The sequence below is a fragment of the Xiphophorus maculatus genome, chromosome 18, assembly GCF_002775205.1.
Source record: "Xiphophorus maculatus strain JP 163 A chromosome 18, X_maculatus-5.0-male, whole genome shotgun sequence".
Taxonomy (NCBI): Eukaryota; Metazoa; Chordata; class Actinopteri; order Cyprinodontiformes; family Poeciliidae; genus Xiphophorus; species Xiphophorus maculatus.
In genome coordinates, this window is record NC_036460.1 from 4,045,468 (window position 1) to 4,068,081 (window position 22,614).

At 38.8% G+C, this 22,614-nt stretch overlaps 1 protein-coding gene across 7 annotated transcripts in view; it reads left to right on the forward strand.

Annotated features, from left to right (window-relative positions):
* The window catches only part of sptbn4 (spectrin beta, non-erythrocytic 4), a 79,628-nt gene that overhangs the window by 31,837 nt on the left and 25,177 nt on the right, over positions 1-22,614 (forward strand). For 6 of the 7 annotated variants that reach the window (XM_023351349.1, XM_023351350.1, XM_023351346.1 and 3 more), the window contains exons 17-25: positions 111-325; positions 405-542; positions 2,648-2,888; positions 2,970-3,128; positions 3,910-4,040; positions 4,111-4,336; positions 4,564-4,766; positions 6,915-7,005; positions 14,387-14,533. In XM_023351349.1, the coding sequence (XP_023207117.1) occupies positions 111-325; positions 405-542; positions 2,648-2,888; positions 2,970-3,128; positions 3,910-4,040; positions 4,111-4,336; positions 4,564-4,766; positions 6,915-7,005; positions 14,387-14,533 (1,551 nt within the window). Of the gene's footprint in view, positions 1-110; positions 326-404; positions 543-2,647; positions 2,889-2,969; positions 3,129-3,909; positions 4,041-4,110; positions 4,337-4,563; positions 4,767-6,914; positions 7,006-10,801; positions 11,165-14,386; positions 14,534-22,614 lie in introns of those variants that run through there. The other variant, XM_023351352.1, reaches the window with a different exon arrangement.

The following is a 22,614-nucleotide window of genomic DNA, read 5'->3' on the forward strand; positions in this document are numbered from 1 at the left end:
ACAAACGTAAAAGAAATATGATTTATAAAAGTTATAAACTGAAACTTTAACTATATATTTTTAATCTTTGTAAGCATGTGGTGTGACTTTGTTTACTCACCTGTCTGCAGGAGGTTCAGGTGCGTTTGGGTGAGGTGGAGCAGCTGTACACGGAGGTCGCAGAGGTCGCCGTTCTCAGACAGCAGTGGCTCCACGACGCGCTCGCCGTGTACCGCATGTTCAGCGAGGTGAACGCCTGCGAGCTCTGGATCGACGAGAAGGAGCAGTGGCTGGAGAAGATGGAGATCCCGGAGAAGCTGGAGGACGTGGAAGTGGTGGCGCACAGGTGAGGGGGAACTCCGAGGACCCGACAGAGAAACACAGAATGCTTTCTGTTCCCAAATCCACCCTTCTCTGCGATTTAGGTTTGAAAGCCTGGACCAGGAGATGAACAGCCTGATGGGACGGATCCTTGACGTCAATCAGATAGTTCAGCAGCTGCTGGACGGAGGTCATCCGTCTTCAGCGGAGGTCAGAGGTTGTCAGGATCACCTCAACTCCAGGTACAAAAACATTACAGACGACGCAACACGGATTATCAATCTAGGTACTTTTGTAACTTCGAATCTCATTCTTGGCCCTGGAATTATTAATTTGCGCTGCTAGAAATCGTAAAAGAAGCAACTGAAAGTGAAACTTTAAACGGACGTTTTTGACCTGAACCTTGAATTCACACTGCAAAAACACAAAATCTTAACAAGTACTTTTTCTCTAGCTCCTAGTGCAAATATTTTTGTGCATTTGAAAAAAGACAAAACTACAGTGGCATGTTAGGACAAAAAAAAGAGAAGTACATTTCCTCAAAAAAAATTTCACAAATTTTCAAGAAAAGACGAGGAAATTTCTCAAGAAAAAAAACCCTGATATTTTGAGATTAACGGCAAATATTTTCTATAAAATAGTTTAGAAATTTCTACGTTTTGAAAATTCAATTTTCTTTTTACTTTTGAAACTCAGAAATGTGTAAAAAAAAAAAAATTCCCTGGCGATTTCTGAGGGGTTTTTTTGTTTGTTGATTTTTTTTACAATTTTGCACATTTTCACACTCAGAATTTTCCATGTTTTTTTCTAGAAAATTTCAGTTTTTTGTTTTTTTTTTGGCAAATTTGTGGGTTTTCAAACTGGGAAATTTCCTCATTTCTTTTGAACATTTCACAGATTAATCTAACAATTTCAGAATTTTTTGCGAACATTTTGTCCTTTTTTTTCTATCTAAAATAGCCATAATTTGTCCTTTTAGCACAACTTGAACACAACAGTCTTTCACAGCGTCCCATCAGAAGCAGAAATGAACGGCCAGTGTGCCGATTGAAGCAGCTTTGTTATCCATCGCTGTTGTTAGTGAAATTGTTGCCTGTGCGTCAGATTTATGGGTTGTACCAGAAACGCGAATGCAAAGGCTCCAACTCAGGACTTCTATATGTAAAAGGGCTTAAATGATTTAAATGTGTTAAAATCTATTTAATTAATTAAGTTGCGTGTCTTATAAACTACCATTCAGTGTGTGTGTGTGTGTGTGTTGACTTGTTCATTGACTGCTTTAATGTCTGGCAGCAGCAGAGTCTTGTGACCTTGGCTCCTCTCGCGGTCTCAGGGTGACCATCTGTGCTGCTTTCCTCCCTCAGGATGAGCTCAGCTCTCATCACATGTCCACAAATATCAACAAACACGAAAGATCTGATTTTATTATCACCTCGTCAGGCGTTCATCGGTTAAATACAACATCCCTCACTTTTTAATCAATAAACATATATAATATTTGGGTTAGCTTTTCCACTTAAATCCTCATTAGTCTTCAAGCAGCAACTGAAGTCAAAAACACAAAATATTACCAAGTAATTTTGGTCTGAAAATATCTTGGTACCCTTGAAAAAAGATAAAAACTAACTTACAAGCAGAGGTGAGCAGAGTACACAAAAATTGTACTCAAGTAAGAATAGCATTACTTCAACATATATTTAGTGAAGTAAAAGTAAAAACTAGCAAGAAATTACTCAAGTAAGAGTAAAAAAGCATTTGGTAAAAAGTCTACTGATCAAATTCTTAAGAATTTAAAAATTACATAATCAGATGAACCAAAATGTAAATTTAAGTGGAAAATTTTGTAATTTAAGGACCGAAATGACAATAATTCATATAAGTAACAAAATATAAATATATAAATAATAAATAAATATAAATTATCATATTTTTTTAAGATTTAAAGCTGTAATTTTATTTTTAAAAATTATATATATATATATAAACTGTCACTATGCTGTGTCAGTTTGTTATGAGACAGATAATCTGTGAAAACATCAATCTTCTCCACCTCTTTCCTGAGCTGCCATTACCATCTGAAGAAATGCACCAAAGCAATCAGAAACAGGAGGCGGGCCTTAGCGTTGTCAATCAAGCTCATGAACGTGCTGTAAAATCTGCTAATGTCGGAGAAACAATTTACTGTTAAATTTAAACTGTAAAAAACCTTCGTCACACTGCCTATGCTAAATAGCATTGGCATTTATGACAGGGCTTACTAGCTGTAGCATAGCAGAGAGCAATGTTTAAGTAAAATTGACCATTTAAGTGAATTTCTGCATCTGTTTTTGTTTGTTTTGTGCGGCAGGTGGAACACCATCGTTGAGCTGGTGGAGCAGAAGAAGGATCAGCTCGACTCGATGCTTCGCCTGCAGAATTACCTCCTGGAGTGCGCCGAGATCAAGTCCCAGATCCAGGACAAGAGGAAAGCCATCGACGCCACGCAGTACATGGGCAGCGACCTGGGAGGCGTCCTCGCTCTGCAGCGACGCCTCTCCACCATGGAGGGGGCGCTGTCTGTCCTGGAGCCCAAACTGCTGCATCTGCAGGTACAGGAAGCCCACAGACAAATCATAACGGTCCAAATCAAACAGTTTCTGATCGTAGCTTTTCCCTTCGTGCTGATGCAGGAGGAAGCAGAGTTTCTAGCCGCCGCTCATCCCAGCCGAACCATGGAGATCCTGGTGCCGTTTGATGGCATCAGCGTCGAGTGGGAGGAGCTTAAAAGGACGCTACAGGGATGTGAGGACTCGCTGATGGTGGCCAGCAGGCTGCAGAGCTTCATACAGGTACACAGAAATAAAATAACCAACAACTTAAACAGAGCTTTAGAATTTATCAAGAAAATTAATTAGATTAGGGCAGTGCTTCTCAATTCCAGTCCTCAGGCCCCCCTGCTCTGCATGTTTTAGATGTACCTCTATTCCAGAGCAGCCCATTCAAACGACTGCATGACCATCAAGTGCTGCAGAAGCCTGTTAATCACCCACATATTCAACCCAGGTGTGTGGCAGAAGGGAAACACCTAAAACATGCAGGGCAGGGGGGCCTGAGGACTGGAATTGAGAAACACTGGATTAGGGGAAGATAAGAGTGCCAAATATTTTCAAAGTTAGCAAAAATGCTAAAGTGCTAAATGAAAAATTAAGTCCTCTACTCGTACAAGGGAGCCCACCACTGCTATTGATTTTAGAAGAGACAATTTTACACTGTGTACAAGAAGTTTTACTATTTTAAAAGACAAAATGAGTTGAAAAATTAAACTACTGTTAGCGTCTTATATTAGTAATCAGTCTGGTTCGTCCTGCTAGCATTGTTTGAAAAGCTGCCTGCTATATTCAACTGAAAGTTTACAAAACAGCCAAATAAATTACTGCTTTAGAATTTGTCTGGAAAAATTTGTTAAAGGAAACCAAGTACGCTAAATGTTTTCAAAGTTAGCAGAAACTGCTGCGAATAGCGGATTAGCACAAATGTACCAACCACTGCATCTTAAATTCTTGCCTAACTCTCTACAAATTCATCTAACATCAGCAGCTTTGAAATGAGACCCATGTCATGTCCCATCAGGACCTGGACTCCTTCCTCACCTGGCTGGTCCAGACCCAAACGGCCGCTGCCTCGGACCAGCTGCCCAACGATCTGGAGGAGGCGGAGAAACTCATCAACAAGCACGCTGCTCTCAAAGAGGAGATCGGCCGGTAGGTGGCTGCTCTAACAAGTCTCCTTTCTGCCGTGTTTCACCTAACGCGCCGTCCGGTCCGGATCCAGGTACGAGGAAGACTACGAGCGTCTGCAGGCCATGAACGAGCTGCTGGAGTCGGAGGACGCCCCCCTGCCGCAGGCCGCCCTGCAGCAGTGGCTGCAGAAGCTCGACGTCGGCTGGAACAAGCTCCTGGAGATGTGGGAGAGCCGGAGGGAGGTTCTGGTCCAAGCTCACATCTTTCACCTGTTCCTGCGAGACGTCAAACAAGCGGAGTCCTTCCTGAACAACCAGGTGAGCTTTTTAAAACTCAAAACATTACGATTAGAGCAATTATATGACCGTACAGCTTTGAAAAGCATTAGTAGAGTCTCCTGCACAACCAACAAGAATGCAGCAAGTAGGAAGATTTACCCAAAATATCGATAATATCAATACGGATCGATACTAATTTTTGCTCAATTCTTTATTGTTGTCTTTGACTTTTAAGTCACTTCCCGGTTGTCCTTTTCCTCCTCCAGGAATCGGCTCTGGCCCACGTGGAGCTCCCCACCACGGTGGAAACGGTCGAAGGCGCCATCAAGAAACATAAGGATTTCACTACCACCATGGAGCTGAACCTGCACAGGATCAAAGCTGTGATCGAGGCGGGAGAAAGCCTGATCAGCCAGAACAACATCTACTCCGAGCGAATCCGGGAGCGCATCGACACTCTCGCCAAGAGGTAACAACACTGACAAGATGCAAGTCATCGATCAACAAGTTCATCTACAGTTGATTTAACTTCTCGAGATTTACTCAAGTCAGAGTAGAGACTCTTCATAATAAAATCACTCAAAGTGCAGCATAGTAAAATACTCCTAAAAGTAATTAAAAAAAAAGAAGTTACACAAATGGATGTAATAATGTAAGAGAGTAAATGTAACTCGTTACTAAAAACCTCTGTTCATCTGTATTAAATAATAAAAAGAATCTTGTGGTTCTTGCATTATTAGACATATATAATGTAATAAAACAGGAGCCTCTTAAGTTGCTGATTAAAAAAAATAAACGTCAAAATAAGTAAAATCTGTGTAATACGTAATTTCTCATGAACACAGATGTTGTTGTTGGTCTTGAAGGATTGTTGAAACTTCGGTCGATAAAGTGCATTAACTCAGAAAAGCTCTAACAAATCAACCTCACTTATCGGCGCCATAATTTCTTCTATTATGTTACATTTTTTCTGCTTTACTGTCATCATATCTCCTTACCTTCGCAGCACATCGGAAATATTTGAATGACAAGTCGACTGTTGGTGATATAACTTAAGGAGGTTGTCGAGTGTTTATATTTCAAAACGGAACAGGATAAACGCTCATTTTAAATAAAACACCGGACCGTTTCTCTTTCCCGTTCTGTTATGGCCACGCCGCCATCTTTATTCCTGAATCAGCGACTCAGTTTATGGATGGCGGCTAAACTACAACACTAAAATAAGGTCTCAGTGGACGGTATTAGTTAATTGAGAGGAACTAATTTTAATCTACTAAACCATTAATCCACAATCATAAGTTGATTATTTGTTTGCATCCATAGCTAACAGAATCAAAGTAAAACAAATACAGAACAGCTATGAGCAGCTATAGATTTTAGGTGTCTTTGTTTTTGATTTTTAGCTAAAACTCTCTGCACTGTCCTGGGTGCGTCAGTCTCAAAAATCTAAGCAGCTGGTAAAACACAACAACAGTTTTGAGAACAAAGAGAGAGACTCTCAGGGACACAAAGAGACGGACAAAAGGACCCGTTTGGTCCAAAAGCACAACCCTGACCGTGAAATCTGGGTGACAGCTGAGGTTTTGAACCGCATGCATTTTGTATTAGATTACCATGAATGTATGCGAGCTTTCTCTAAAATATGCACCTAAACCAGCTCACTGGACCAATAAGCATCTGTGCACTGATGCAGTTTGTCCACATATAAATGTGGTGTTATGGATTAGTGCCATAGTCACCAATTTTCATTGTGTATTAATGGTAACTACAGCCAGAGTACACTGCAAAAACACACAATCTTACCAACTAACTTAGAAGTAACTTTTCAGCAAGATGTAGGAGCATGTTTTAAGTCAATAATTTCTTAAAATCTATGAAAAAAAGATTATTTCACCAATAAGACATTTTTCAAATTGTTATTAGTGAAATAATCTGCCATCACAACTAGTCTTTTTTTGTGTGTCAACATTAACAAACTAGTGACTTAAAACAAGCTCCTTGTTGCTCAAAAGTTACTTGTAAGATAGTTTTGTCTTATTTCAAGTGTACTAAGATATTTACACTAGAAACTAGACCAAAAACTTTGGTAAAAGAGCTAAATGTTTGCAGAAAGTCGTTTTTTGTATATTTGTCACACTTCAGTGTTTCAGAACATCAAACCAAATTAAATATTAGTCAAAGACAACACAAGTAAATAGCGATGCACCAATATGAAAATTTGTGCAGACATCACTATTAATATTGCTGTTATGGCCGATAACTGATATACCAATATGTATATTTCTCTACTGTTTTGACACCTTTGGAAATAATAAAAAATGACAGCAAAATAAATATTTGCTGTTGATATTGTCAGTTTTATGTATTGGACCGATACTGATATGTTAAATAATTACTGATATCAGTTGATATCGATGTTAGTGTCGATATATTGTGCATCTCTGACAACTAAACAAAAATTCAGCTTTAAGGCAGTGTTTATTACATAAAAATGCTAGTAATTTCTTCCACTTAGTTGACAAAAGCTCAGAAAACTCAAAAGCAACAAAATTAATTTATGTTTATCCAGAAGGTTTATAAGTTCTGGGTTTAAATCTTCCTTCTGTTTGTGTTTCAGGGGAAACAGGAACAGGGTACTGGCCCAGCAATGGCTGGAAAAACTGAACGACCAGTGGGAACTTCAGAGATTTCTCCAAGACTGTCATGAGGTAGGAAGCTGATGGGGTTTCAGTAGCTGCTTCATTGTCAAGTCTCACTCTGTCTGGTTAAAGCTGCAGTAACTAACTTTTATAAAATATAGGTTTTTTTACATATTTGTTCAATAATTTCCATTATTTATTGTTTTTCTCTTTCTACAAAAACTGGTCGAGTCTGGTGTTTTGGTCTCAACTAATCCTCATTTTTGAAGGATAATTTTGTTTACAGAGACTTTCATTCATTTTATTTGTTGTTTTGTTTATTTATTTTGGGTTTTTAAGATGTCTTCCAGTTCCAGTGTTTAAATGTCCATTAGAATTTGAAGTTTATTCATCTTTAAGAATGTGTTCTTGCGTTATTATTATTGTTCACATTATATTACTTGAAAATGGTCTCAAAACAACGATATTATCATTTATCACAATCACAATTTAAATTTTGTATTATCGTGGCAGATCTTTCTGTCTCATACTATGTTGTCACAACACAGTGATAATTTCAACAAATATATAAAAAAAAAAAAAGAGAGAGAAAGTGCCATACTGCAGCTTTAATGTCTGGTTGGGTTCCAGCCCGGTTGGTTGTGTCTCCATTGACCCCGTGTTCCTCTGAGCTGTGGTTGGCGCTCTGATGATGTCATTTTGAAGCGCCTGTCCGTGGTTGGCTAGCTTCTCTTAAATCTCTGGGTGTACTTGCACATTGCTCTGTCCAGTTGATGTGGTTTGTCTGCACATAGCACCTTTGCTCATCCGGTGACAAATTCACGGGTCGATCAGTGAATTCGGTTTGCTGCCAATCAAACTGATGACATGGCTCGACCCGGCTTGTACCACCACTGAGATGGTTCGGACAAATGGGGAAGAACCATTCAGGATCTTTAAATGTTCAATTGATTTATTTGATTACCTGCAGATTGTGTAGTTTGTTGATGTTCAAGGATATTTACATATTCAACTGTCCTGTTAATGTAATGTTGTGGGGGGAATTTACATAATGTAAAACTACTGAAAACATTAGATAAAGATTAAAAATATTAACATTGGTAACTAAATATAGGTAAATATTATTTTTTATTTAGAAATCGAAATATTATGTTTGGAGCTAAACATTTAGCTTGTAAACTATATCTAAATGTTTAGTTAACAAGCCAAGTATTTGACTAAAATATTTGAACATAATATTTAGCTATGTAGATAAATGTTTAGGTAAATACTTAAGCTAAATATTTAGCTTGTAAACTAAAAATTTAATTTGGAGCCAAATATGTAGCTCCAAATTTAATATTTATTTAGCAAGCTAAATATTTCACCTGGAGCCAAATATTTAGGTTGTTAGCTGAATATTTATTTAACAAGTAATATATTTAGCTTGCTTAATTTAATTAAGTTAATTATTTAGTTAGTAAGCTAATATTATTTTACCTGCTAAATAATTTGCTCTAAATTAAAAGTTATTTAGCAAGCTAAATATTAAATTTGGAGCTAAATATTTAGCTAAGTCTTTTTTCTGATTTTAACTTTTCATAAAGAGTCCAGTTGATTTAAACTGCCTTTTAAATTAAAATCATCATTTGAAAACTGCTTTCTGTATTTCACTGGGCTATATTTGTCTATTAAAATTAGTTTAATGATTTTAAACATTTTAAACGTGAGAAGAAGATGGAATTTAAGGGATATAAATGTAATAAAAATTGGGATTGTTACATGTTATTAGAGTTCAACCTTGAAAACAGACAGGATGATAAAATCTGCGCCGTCCTCCGATCAGACCGCGGTCCTCCATGACCTCTGCAGTCACATCACTTATGCAACTTTTAAATTCCTCTGTGCGCGCGCTCCTGTTGGCCTCTGGAGGTGTGAGCCCGTCGTGTTTACTGCTGCCTGTTCCCCGACACGTCTGCGCGGCGCCAACACGAAGTGTGATAGCTCCAAGAAGAGGCGACGACGTGTGAAAACCAGCCCCGATTCATAAAAACAGCCGATCTGCTAATCCGTCCTCCCATCCTCTCCTTCTCCCTCTGCTTTCGTTTCTTGCTGCTTCACCACTGCAGCAGCATCAAGCTGGAAACTGAGAGTGCAGCTGCAGAGACGGAGGGGAAGATCAAACATTAACAGAGCTGCTGCTAACGATTACTCTGGCAATTAATTGAATAATTAGATTTAAAACTTGGCACCTCTTTAGCCTTTTTTTAAAATACAGAATTAGATAAACAAAATCAAATTCCTTTTATAAATAAGAATATACACATTTTGTTACCTAAAATGGAATAATATAGCATTCCTATAGTGAATTTGAACAGAGTGAAGCTAAAACTATGCAATTTGAAGAGTTTTGGTAAAACATATTTACAAATCAAGGTGTTTTTATTTTAAAGGGGATCTATGATGCAAAATTCCTTTTTGCCACATTTTTCTGCTTCCATTTGCTTCTCAACAGCTTCTAAAAACAATCCCAAGTGCTTAAAAACATGAGAAAAATGAGCCGTTTCAAAAACTTCCAGAAAGTAACGACGCAAATGAGCAAGCACGGCACCGTTACCTAGCAACCCCAGTGGAACTCCAGCACATTACCTAGCAACCCAAGCTGAGCTTCATCACGTTTGCTCAGCTGCTTTTACCGCTGTATGCGCTGTACAATGGCTGCTGGAAAAACAAGTGTTCCGTTCTTGGCTTACCATACTGGTTAAAGGAGGTTCCACTTCTGCTTTTCAGAAATACACGTGTATAATTGCATATCTGTTTTCAACTATTTTCATGAGTATAGATTTTAAAGTGCTAACTAGAAACAGCCAATCAGAGCCAGGGGGCGGGTCTTAGCACTGTTAATCACTCCTCAATTTAGCACAGACTGCCATGAATGCTCTGGTTAGTTAGCATAGCCCCGATAAACTGTCTCTTATAACTGTAAGTCATTTTTTGGTGTTAGCACATTTATCAGCGTACATGAGGTTGATTGACAACGCTAAGACATGCCTCTTGGCTCTGATTGGTTGTTTTTGGTCAGGAGCGTTGAATTGCTTCAGACAGCAATTGTAGCTCATGGAGGAGGGGAAGGAGGTTGATCTTTTCACACACAGGTTATCAGTAGTTGCATTTTAACTACAAATCTTTGTCTACTTTCTTCTAATGTCGAAAAATTACAATTTCATAATTGTGGTGTTTCCATTAAATAAAATATTTAATAAAAATCACACGTGATTAAGCTTGTTCACACAGTAAGTAATTAAAATAATGACAGCGACGATGTAAACAGTTACATCAGATGTATTCATAATTCAGCGCTCACCATCTATCAGCCAATCAGATGGGATGTCGACGGCTTGGAGCGACAAGCCCCGCCTACTTGGGAGCAGCTACATGCTAGTCACTCAATTTTGGGGGAAATTGTAGTCAGCCATTTTGGAGAAGAGCTATGGATTCAAAACGTTGGAATGACACAACTTTTTATGAACTGTGATGTGAGAGCTCTGGTGGAGCAAAAAAAAAAAAAATGAAGAAAATCAAAAAACAAAATCATCATCTTACTACCTCTTCTTGTTGTCTTCTTCGTGGTTTTTGCCTGTAGTAACATCCGGCAAAACATGAGGCGAAAAAGTGTTTCGAAATGGCTGAAAAACCACCTCAACCTAACAAAAACTTTTTAAAACAAAAACGTGACTTAAAAAAAAAATTGCGTGTCTCCATGAAGCGAATCTATTTTGTGGTTAATAGAAACGCAGCCAACGCAACAAACCTGTAAAAGACAGATGATCGGTACCTGCCGTCCCGGACTGCTCGGTCCTCCCCGCCTCCATCCCACCGAGCATCCGGCTCAGCCACAGACGGAGCGATGCAGGGGAGGGGCTCGGCTCTGTGCCATTTTATTGTTGTTTTTTCTTTTTTTGGGAGGAGAGTGTCTCTCTCCTCTCACTCCTCCGTCACTGATCCACCCCCATTCCCGCATCCTCTCCTTTCTGAGCGAATCTTTGGCACCAGAGGAAGGAGGGAGGAAGTCTCTTCACTGCTGGTTTCATTTTCCTCCCAGCTTTTTTTTTTTTTTCCATCTCCGCTCCCGTGTTTCCTGCATAGAGGAGCATCTTTGCATGTCGGCGGAGGAGCGAGGATGCGGACATCGGAGGCTGCAGCCTGCAGCTGCCACTACCCAGCGGGCTGCTGCCGTTAACCGCCGCTGGTAAACCAGATTTCTTCCTCCCGCCTGAGTGAGAGCAGAACGCGGAGATGCTGAGAGTTTTCCGACGGGTTTTTAAATTAAATGTGCAGATCGCAGCCTGAGTGGGAGCGGGGGTGTGTGCTCGGTGTTCGAGTCTGCGTAGGTGATGGTGGGTGGGGGGAAATACTGTAAGCTGTTATGCTGCACATGTGAATTCCTGCAGCCATGTTTGTTGTTGCACGTGTGTCAGGCTACATGCGCCGTGCGTCATTAACCGTGACCTTGTATTTCAACTAGAAAAGCCGTAAAAATATGAGGTAAAAATGCAAAAGAAGGTTTAATTTATGCTAACATGAATCTCTTCTGTACTAAATATGTTTAATAATCTATAGTTCCGCTCTGCATCTTTTGATAAGTGTTTTGATCTTCCAGAAATTTATCTGAGCTTCAATAGCTGCGTTTTCATTGACCAAATAATTATAATAATTGTGTTTTACTTATTATTTAGTGTTTTTATTGACAACATTTTTGTATTTAAGTCATTTTAGTTGTGTGATAGCACACATTCTAATAACATCAACATGTTAGTAGGTTGTGATGCTAATGACAACCCATACACTAAAGGTAACATTAGCAGCTAATGCTATAAACATAGCACTAGCTACCTTTTATAACTAAAGGTTGCCTTAATGCTACAAGCTAAGGATACCAAAAAGGAGACTTTTGGTATCCTTACTTGCCTCGCAGTGTCGTTTCCAGTGTTGTATAAAGTACTGAAATCTCAGAGTCAAGTAAAAGTATAGGTACCTCTCCAAAATATGACTTTGGTAAAAGTCCAAGTCACTGACTGAAATGTTACTTGAGTTAAAGTCTTAAAGTATCTGAAACTTCTTGTACTTAAGTATGGAAATTACTGTAAAAATGGATGTACTCAAGTAATGTAATGAAAAGTACAAGTAAAAAGTAAAACAAAGCAAATGCAGTTTGAATGAAATTTTTTATATTTTGGTAAACTTGTCAAATACACTTAAAATAATGTACCCAACCAAGTGCAGGCAAAATTAAACCTGCTAATAGATATACCTGCAGGCATCATTTAGTTAAGAAAATTAGGTGCTTTACCTATAGCACAAGGTTAACTTAACCTGCTTTACAACTGAACCAGCTTCTTAGTAAACCCTCCAGGACAGAAAATACAAAGTTTTTGTAAGCCTTAAGTTTTCCCTTCAAGTAAGATCAGTGCTGAAAATGAGAAAAATAAATAGTACAGAAAATGTGGCCAACATGAAGAAAAAGATCTGTTACGATTACTCTACTTCACAAATCAGTGAATCAGTCAATGCTACAGTCAGTAGGTGGTGCACACAACTGGTCATTATGCAAAAGAAAAAAAGAATTGGGAGGGAAATGCAGCTTATTGGCATCTGTAAACCTGGTTTTGAACTTGCATGCCTTTCCTATATTCGTTAAATTTAGTCTAAATTGCTATCGCTATGGCTTCTGTCCCCCTTGAACAGAGGAGTCTAGGTAGCCTGCTACAGTCAACATTAGGCCTAAGCTAAATACACCACGTGTGGAACTGAAACAATGCCAAACAAAGTTCATTTATGGTCAACGTTTCACAATACAGTAGTGTCTAGTGACCAAGCTATAGTTACTGAAACAGGAGGATTATAACCATTTCATAAGACGTTACCTCGATGTGTTTCTTCACATTGGAGGGGGAGTTTTTGTAAGATAGAATTTCCACATCTTCGGGCAGGAATAACATAAACTGCATGCGGTACGACGAATCTTTAACACCCACGAAAGAGTGTATTGTGTTTAAATAAGGCCATGGGCTCTCATCACCAGCTGGTGGTTCCCCTGGAGCCGTGTCCGACGTAGTTGCAGTCGTTGTGGTCTCCGTCTCCTCCTCCATGTGACTGCTGCTGATTGCGAGATTTGCTTTGTGTTTAATGGGAGAAGCGAAACAGGTGTATCCTATTGGTGGTGATGAACAAGCCCAGGCAACCAGGCTACCGACTTTGTTCAGTAGCCTGCTTGCTACTTGCTAATCAGTAGGTGGAGTCAAAACACTTTGTTTCTCTCTCTCGCTTTTTTGTAACGAGTAACTAAACCACACATTGAAAATGTATCGGAGTAAAAGTACGCAATTAAGTTCGGAAATATAGTGAAGTAAAAGTGAAAGTCATCAAAAATTTTCATACTCGAGGAAAGTATGAAGTACTCCAAAATATACTTAAGTAAAGTAGTGAAGTATTTTTACTTCGTTACTATACAACACTGGTCGTTTCCCATGCTTTCCCGCTCTTTGCAGGCATTAGTCTCTCTGTGTCGTTAAGCAGCGATCGCATTACTTTTTGTAGTATTAGTAGTACAAATGCAATTCAATTCAAATATACTTCATTGATCCAAAAAAGAAATTAAATAAAAAATTCTTATTTGATTTTTTTAATAGTTGCTAACATTAGCAGTTAGCTAAGATTTATATGTAAGCTGAGCTTTACATGCTAAATGTCAACGTTACTCAACATGCTGGTGATAACACACATCCTACTGGTAGTGTCGACATGCTTGTCGCTCATCATGCTAGCGTTAGCCTTAAGCATCACTAACAGTGATGTAATTCAACGAGACATTTTGGGCGAGAGGCAGAGTCACGCTGGGCAGGTCGCCAGTCCATCGCAGGATGTTGGTTTTATATATTAATATTAATAATAACGAAAAAATAGTCACATGATCGACAGTCGCTTGTTGCCACTGGGGCAAACCGGTGAAGACAAAATGGTAAATGGACTGAACTTATATAACACTTTTCCAGTCATTTTGACCAGAGTCACATTCATCCATTCACACTAAGAAACATTTATACGCAGAACAGTAGGCAATTTGCCCAGAGGCACATCGACATGTGGCAGGAGGAAGCTGGAATCGAACCTACAACCTTGCGATCGCAAGGCAACTCCTCTGCCCACAGAGTCACAGTCGACAACTGGAAGTATAGTTGGAGGCACTGAAAGTTTTTTAATGACTTACCGCATAAATAAACATATTTAGGTGTGATTTTATGATTTTAATTGTGTTTCTTATTTAGTGGAAACGATGCAATTGCGAAGTTGTGTGTTTTTTTTTTCTTTGTTTGTTTTTTGACATTAGCAGAATATGGACAAAGTTATGGGCACATTTGCAGCTAACTTCCGGTTCCTCTCCTTTTCCTCCTCTGTCGTCTTCTCTCTCCAGCTGGGGGACTGGGTGTACGAAAAGATGCTGATGGCGAGGGACAGCAGCCGAGACGAGACCCAGAAGCTGCACAAGAAGTGGCAGAAGCACCAGGCTTTCATGGCCGAGCTGGCCCAGAACAAGGAATGGCTGGATAAAATCGAAAAGGTGAGTGCTGCCGTCAGATAATGCAGCTTTCCTGCCTGGAGCGAACGGTTTTTGGGTCACTCCGCTGCTGAGTGCATTCTCGCTCCGCTCAGCGAAAGGAGGTTGGAGCCGTTTTCAGAGAGTTTCTTGTGATTCTTGATCCCACGGAAATATTTCACAACAGAGATTTTTCACTTAGATCTTCATAAGATCTCTATTATGTATGCTGTTTTTATTCTGACTCTGCCTGTTTGTTGTATAAATGTTTTCTTTTGTTGATTTTTTTTAACTTCTTTTAGTGGAAGAAAAGTCTTGTGGGGTGTTTATCTCAGGACGAAGGATAAAATTTTGCTAGTATGCTAATGCCTGCATATTTACACTGCCATGAATTGCGGTAATATTAACTAGGTCTGTCACAGTAACAAATTTTGCAGGATGATAAATTGTCCCAGAAGTCATTGCAATGAATGAGAATATCTATGTTTTGAGACAATTTCCCAGTAATATATTGGTAATAGCATAATAATAATGCAAGAACACATTCTCAAAGATCAATAAACTTTAAAATCTAGTCAACATTTAACACTGTAACTAGAATAAATAAACAAAACAGAATCAACAAATAAAATTAATGAAGTCCCTGTAAACAAAATTATACTTCAAAAAAGAATCTAGTTGAGATAAAAACACCAGACTGAAGACTTTTAGCAGCCAGTTTTTGGTAGAAAGAAAGAAACAATAAGAAATGGAAATTATTGAGCTTGTTTTAATTTATCATGCGATTAATTGATTTATTGCAACAGGCCTGAACAACACAGCTGGTCTACAGATAAAACAGATATAAAAACAAAACAACAATTAAATTTTAGTTTTAATTAATATTAAAACTGAGTAAAAAGCCAGCCAAAAAAAAATTAGAAAATATTTTAAAAGAGAAAGACAATCTGTAATGTTCAGTAATGTTTATCATTTTAGTTGAAACTAAAGTATCTCAAAATCGGGGCGTGCCGTGGCGGCGTAGTGGTTAGCGCGACCCGTATTTGGAGGCCTTGAGTCCTCGACGCGGCTGTCGCGGGTTCGACTCCCGGACCCGACGACATTTTCCGCATGTCTTCCCCCCTCTCCTTCCCTGTTTCCTGTCAGCCCACTGTCATATAAGGGGCACTAGAGCCCACAAAAGACCCCTGGAGGGGTAAAAAAAAAATAAAATCTCTCAAAATCAATGTTTTTACTATCCAGTGTTTGATGATATAAATAGAACATGCCTTTCCTCTCCCAACCATCAGGGGGTGCTGCAGCACACTCTGCCTCCTCTGACCCTGTGATTATTTTTCTGGGACACTCAACATAAAAAAACAACCTCCTGGGAGTTTGATGCGAGGTAATTAATCTGGGGAAATGATAGCATGGATGGCATGAAAAAGGAGCAGTTTTGCAAGTAAATGTCACCTTGGCTTGGAGCTTACACATAACACACACACACACATAACACACACACACACACAAAACGTTTAAAAGTGTACGAATCAAAGAAATGTGGCACAAAGAAACCGATCCGTATGCAGACAGACACAAAGTTCATGCTTAAACTCCTTTTTTTACCTCTTAAAAACTGATGGTTAGGTGTATCACTGATTTATAGAGAAATCCATTATGCTATGGAAGACTGATACTGCCAAAATTTAAATGTAGAATTAAAACCTAAGGGGTTTTAACTAATTTGATAAAATTCTCTCTTTTTTTTTCCCGATATCTTGGAAACTAAATTATCTGTGAGCACGTTTGTTAGCTCCAGAATGGAGCCATTCCAAATATATATTCTCAAAATATATATTGAGAAATGATAATTTCTCGTTATGTTTTCTAAAATTTCCATCCTTATTGTTTTATTTTATGTGAGTTGTCTTTTATGCTGAATATTTTATAGTATAAAGGTTTATTCTTCCTATTCCAGTATGTTTTTATTTTGGGTCCAACTTGTTTTCTTTTCTTACCAGCTTCAGTTAGCATCTTCACAGGAAGCAGACTACTTCGCGGTCGTAACCCACTACAACCAAAACAAACTCGCTAATCTAGCGTTAGCGGGTGAAATGGCTTGTGGTCTTTAGCCAAAGATTAAAGAGAAGTTCTACAACCACTGAAATCTGATGCTTCTCCAGTTTTGTTTCTATTTGGTGAAGAAGGAAGCTGCGCTCAGTGTGTTCAGAGGTTTTTGTGTTATTTCCTTCAGAGGATCTTGGTGCAGCGCCCTCCACAGGCGAGGAGGGGAACAGGTTGCTCAAAGGGTTTGGTTGGTTTGACTCAGAGAGAAAGAGAACCACAGCAGCTGGAGATGGTACAGATGTTGAATCAAACCGATTCTACCGGACAATCAGTTGATTTTTATTCAGGAAGTTAAAGCATTTGATACCAAATAAAACAATGACTGATGGATGTTCTGGATCAGTGAGCAGAGAAGACGTGATTCGATGCTCATCATTCACCGTTCCTTGACGTGTTGGCTTCTAATGCCTGGGGCAACATGTCTCCTGTTTTATGTGCTTTTGACGGTTGCCAGGCAGCAGCTGGCCAATCAGACCTCTCGCCTCCTTCCTTCCCCTTTCTGCCATGCATGAAGGTCATTCCTCCATCTCGTCTTGTTCCCGCTTCCTGTTCCCTCTGACTCGTTCACTCATCCTCAGTGGTTTCCTTTCAGTTTCCGTTCTAGACTGTGAGCCAGAATCTAAGTAAGATCTGCTTTTGTCGAAGGCCTTCAGTCGAAAAACAAAAAACACCCTTTGAGAAATTTCTTTATTTTGCAGTAACAGCCATTAATGTTTATATTTATCTCTGAATATATCGATAGATGTGGTATAAATCAGCTCTGCACAGCCAAGCGACAGTCAGAAACTGGAGTTCTGGATGTAAAACTTAAAAATCTGGAAGTATCCATCAGCTAGACTGGAGGGGCGTCTCTGGGAAATGTTTTAATTGTGGGATTTTTTTTCTGCTCACTTTTAGATATTTTTCACTTCAGAAGTCTAACAGTCTTTGGTTGTTACTGTAGAGTGGTCTGCAAATTTGGTCTTGAAAAGCCAGATATTTCACTCTTTTTCATTGTTTAAAAGTAGAGCTGAAACGATTAATCGGATGAATCACGATTAATCAGTTAGTTTTTGTTATTAAAGTTTTTATTGTTGTTTCAGAACACACACGTACATAAACCCTTCCAACCGCTCTCACAAACAAGCCAAACCAAAATAAAACAAAACAACCAGGTCAGCGCATATCAAATCAAAAGTTTCACAGAAGATTAGCGTATACAAACATCCTCGGTGGTAGCAGGAACAACCACAGTAAACAGAAGTAGTCACTCGTCAGTATTTTCCAAAACACAGGAGTTTACCTGTCCAGTACTGCAGGAGAGGAAACAGCTCCAGGATTTCCTGAAGTTTTCTGTGTCGTCATATAGCTTGGCCAGCATTTGTTCATATGAAACTATTTCCAACATTAATTCCAACCAGCTTTTAATATTAGTAACAGTTGTAGATTTCCATAGTCTGAGGATTATTCTGGCAGCTGTGACCGTCCCCGCCTGCACCACCGTGCTTTTGTGTTTAGATATATTAGGGATCACCGTTTGATTCCCCAAAAAGCACAGTCTTGGTGACATGGTTATCTCCACACCTATACACTGTCCAATGTGTTGTAATACTGTTTTCCAGAATGGAGAAATGCATTTACATTCTCAGATCGCATGTATAAAGTTTCCTGATTCCGTTTTGCATTTCCAGCATAGGTTATTGTTGAGGTGACCCATTCTATGAATCCTGGATGGGGTGAAATAAAATCTAGGTACAATTTTATAGTGCATACATTTTCCTCTAGATTCTTTAATATATTTCACATTATTTGACATTATCCTAAACCATTCGTCATCACTGAAAAAGCATCCAAGGTCCTCAGATTTTTACATACATCTTTTTGCATAATTATTGAAATAATCAAGTAATTGTTAACTGGTGTACAGAGACTCAAAAAGGTCAATTGCTGAAACACACAGTAAGTGTTGTTATGTTAAATGTTAAGTCCAGCAGAAAGCTTTTTACATGTATAAGTATTTATTTAACTGCAGACGCACCCTCAGGTACAATGTTTATATTCTCATTTTAAAAAAGGAATTTGATTATTTGTTTATTTGCATCTTTTAGTGAATTTTAATATTGCATAAAAAGGCTTAAATGAAAAATCTGCAATATGTGCCAAGTTGTTTCAGATTAGTCGATTAATCGTTAGTGTAATCGATTAATCGTTAAAATAATCGTTGCTTTTCAGCAAAGCTGTTGTTTTATGTATTAATTGTTTTCATGCGAAATGAATCCAGTCTTTCCTTGAGAGAAAACTAAATAAAAGAAAAGGAGATGGTGAAAAGTTTGCAAAATGTGCCATATTGTTAATCTGATTAATCGATAAATCATTAGAATAATTGTTCACTGCTGCCCTATTCAAACCCTGCAAAAATGTTGTTTATTAGCTGCTTTCATGTGACGTAAATCTAGTCTTTCCTTGAGCAAAAACTGAATAAAAGGACAAGAGACGGTGAAGAGGGAGTAAAAGAAGCAAAGCGCCTACAGTAGTAGGTGTTACTGTACTACAGAGATCTGGATCTATAAGCTGACGTTTGCATTGTTCTGAATGCTTAATGCGGTGTTTAATCAATAAATGATGTTCTGTTGCTGCAGAGTGACTGGACTTCCTCAACAAGACGCCAGTCTGGATGGGCAGAATTCACAACCCAACATTTTTGTGAACCTGTCTTAATGCAAAATAACAACTTAAGACAGAAGCTAATTTTGTAGCGTTTGTTTCCGTAGTTGAAAAATAAAAAAACGACTTTAAGTTTATGTTTTCGCTAAGATAGAAATTACAAAAGTGTTTCTCTCACTGCCTAGGATTGTATTTGGTTTATAAAGGGAGTTGATTTGTTTTGTCTGAAAATGTAAAGTTTAAATCTTGCGTTGCTTCAGGGGAGAGTGATGAAAAGAGAGTTTGCTGCACTTTTAAGCCTAAACCCTTTGGGATTTTGATTCTCGCTCTGCTTGATAATTAGCTGACCTCATTAACTTTAAGAAGGACAAAATCAGCTGCTTCTTACTTCATCTGTTTTCACTCACTTTCTGACATTTTTATTCACTTTCTGTTGTATTTGTTTGTTTATAGAGGTAGCACACAGTCATTAACAAAATAGGTTTCAGACTAGTTTTAGAGAAGGTAAGTACATCCTTGCTGCCCGTGTAGGAATTAAGAGAAAACTGCTGATAAAATGCATCTAATTAACTGATCATCATCCTCGATGTGACCACATTTTCTGAGGTTTTTTTTGTTCTGGAGTGTTCAGGTGTTGGTTACACCATCAGCAAAATCCTTAGAGAATAAACTGTCGCTGATGTACATGTAGAAAACTCTGCTAACTGAAGAGCTCCAACTCAGAGACTACAGACTGTAGTTAGCATGCTTAAGGCTGGAAAGGACAATACACAGTGGTGGGAAACGCTAACTGAAAAGTTAGTTGCGCTAACGCTGAAGCACTAATCACAAACATTAGGTATGCTAATGCTACAGCTACACAAACACGGTATTTAGCGGCTCCTCCAGACTAGCCCGCAGCAATTAGCAAACACCTGGTGGAACTGCTGAGCTCATTATAGCAGCTACTTCTCAGAGCTACGCTGGTAAAAACATGGCTCCTTTTATAGAGGAGCCATGTTGTGATGACTTCCTCAAGGCGGAGTTTCCGAAAGAATTTTTAAAGAGACGGTATTATCTTCTGTCGTGGAAAAAAAACTATTTCCAAGCACTGTTCAGGTGAAATCACTCAGTCAGGTTTATTCATATATTGTGCACAATACAGAGAGCTTGTAGGACAATCAGTAATGAAGCAGGTCTGGATGAAAAGCTCTGCCAGGCAGAGACAACACATGAGTTTTATACAAAGGGATAAGGGATCCTAAGCATGGGAAACAGACTGGTTCCCATGCAGCTGGGGAAAACAACGTCCAGCCTTGTACATGTAACCAAAATAGTTTAACTTGGTGGGAATATACTGGAACTTAGAATAAACATATAGCAATACAACTAGCAGGTGTGACCTTACTTTAATATTTCCACTACATCTTCTTTCTAGGCACAAAATGTCATTTTATAGCATAATCAAGTAACTGTTGCATTCAGTTGTTATAAAAATGCTACATATATCAAATATGACTTAAAGAAATGTTACTTCCCGATTTAATGCCTTGAAATTGGGCGCCTGTCTCCTTAAGAAACTCCTGCTCTCTGAAGCTCCACCTACAGGAAGTTATCCCATCATGGCTCCTCTGTTAAGCCTTTAACAGCATTTTTACCAGAGTTTCACTGAGAAGCAGCTCCTATAATGAGCTCAGCAGTTCCACCAGGTGTTTGCCAATTGCTGCTAGTTAGTCTCAAGGAGCCAAGTGGGGGAGGAGCTGTGCCTTGAAGGCGGAGCTACATCCAACCGGATGTTTTAGAGCTGAATGGTTGCCATGGAGATTAAAGGATTTCTCAAACGTGCATGAAGGAATCCAAGCAACACTGCAGGTTTGTTTTTGACGAGGGAATAACTTTATAACATGATGTAAAGCTAAAAAAAACTATATTTTACATAATACTTCCCCTTTAAAGAGAGAGAGGCCCAATTTCAAGGCATTAAATTACAAAGTCAGATTTGACATGCAGCATTTTTAAACAACTGAAGTTAACATAGTTGCTTGATTGTGCATGATACCGCTTCTTTAATAGTTTTGTTGTTGCAAAATCAGTTTCCCAGCTCAGTGGGAAACAGACCTGCGTCTCCATAGAAGAGGGTTTTCCTCTTGGCAGTGGGATCTGTGCAGATGATTAGTGCAGCAGAGGCTCCCAGCCTGAGCATGGCAGCTGCAGCAGCAGCAGCTCGGAGCGGTGGGTGAAGCTGCTCCAGCCCACGCTGAGCTCCCACTCACTGCAGCGGATGCCCGTAAAAAGCACAACAACGCAATGAAATCTGACCTAACACAGTCACACTGGCGCTTACAGGGATGTAGTGTGTGTAAATGCAGGTTTACAGTTAAATACATTAACTTTGATGCTCTTTCTGGTGATGTTTCTGTTAATGTGCTCAGATTAAGCACTAATATTATGGCTGAACTGGCTCCTAAAAACATAATTTCCCTGCAGTTGGAGCAGTGCTGTGTGTGGATGTAAGTGATTCAGGCTGGGTGTTGTCCGCTGTGGATGATGAGTCACTGCGCTGGTCTCAATCTACCCCCCTGCTAAGCTCCAAATGTTTAAAAACTCTCTCTTTGAAACTGAAATTGATCAGAAATAATCATTTTAACTTGATTTAAAGGGGAGGTGTCATTTATTTTCCAGGCATGTAGAGTGACATTTTACCTCACTGCAAAAACACAAAATCTTACCAAAGTACTTTTGGTCTAGTTTAAGACAAAACTGACTCATAAGTAACTTTTCAGGAATATATAGTAGCTTGTTTTAAGTCAAGAAAACAATAAAACGGAGAAGTTCAATGCAAAAGCAGGAAGTGGATTACAGCGCAGGTCATTCTGGGTAAATAAAACTAAAACAAACAGTAGAAATTGCTAAAAGTCTTTAGCTAAAGACTGAAAGAAATCCACCAGCCCTAAAATCTGACATTACTCCATTTTTGTTTGCATTTTGTGAAGAAGGAAGTTGCTCTCAGTGTCTTTTTCAGAGGTTTTCGTGTCGTTTCCCTCAGTGGTTCTTGGTGTAGCGCCCCCACAGGCGAGGAAGGGAACAGGTTGCTCAAAGGGATTGGATTATTTGACTCGGTGAAGTGTGAAAATGAAACACAGCAGCTGAAAATGTAACAAATGTTGAAATTTTGGTCCTAAATCGAACGGAGTCTACCTGACTGTGAGCTGTGAAAACAGTCTGTTTGATTCTTTTTCATTTACGTTTTTTTGCTACTTTCTTATTGATGTTCACTTGCCTATGAGTCTGATATATTTTTTACTTGTTTTACTTTATTTTTAATAATTCTACATACATATACTAGCTGTACTATTAATTATGTAAGAGACTGGAGA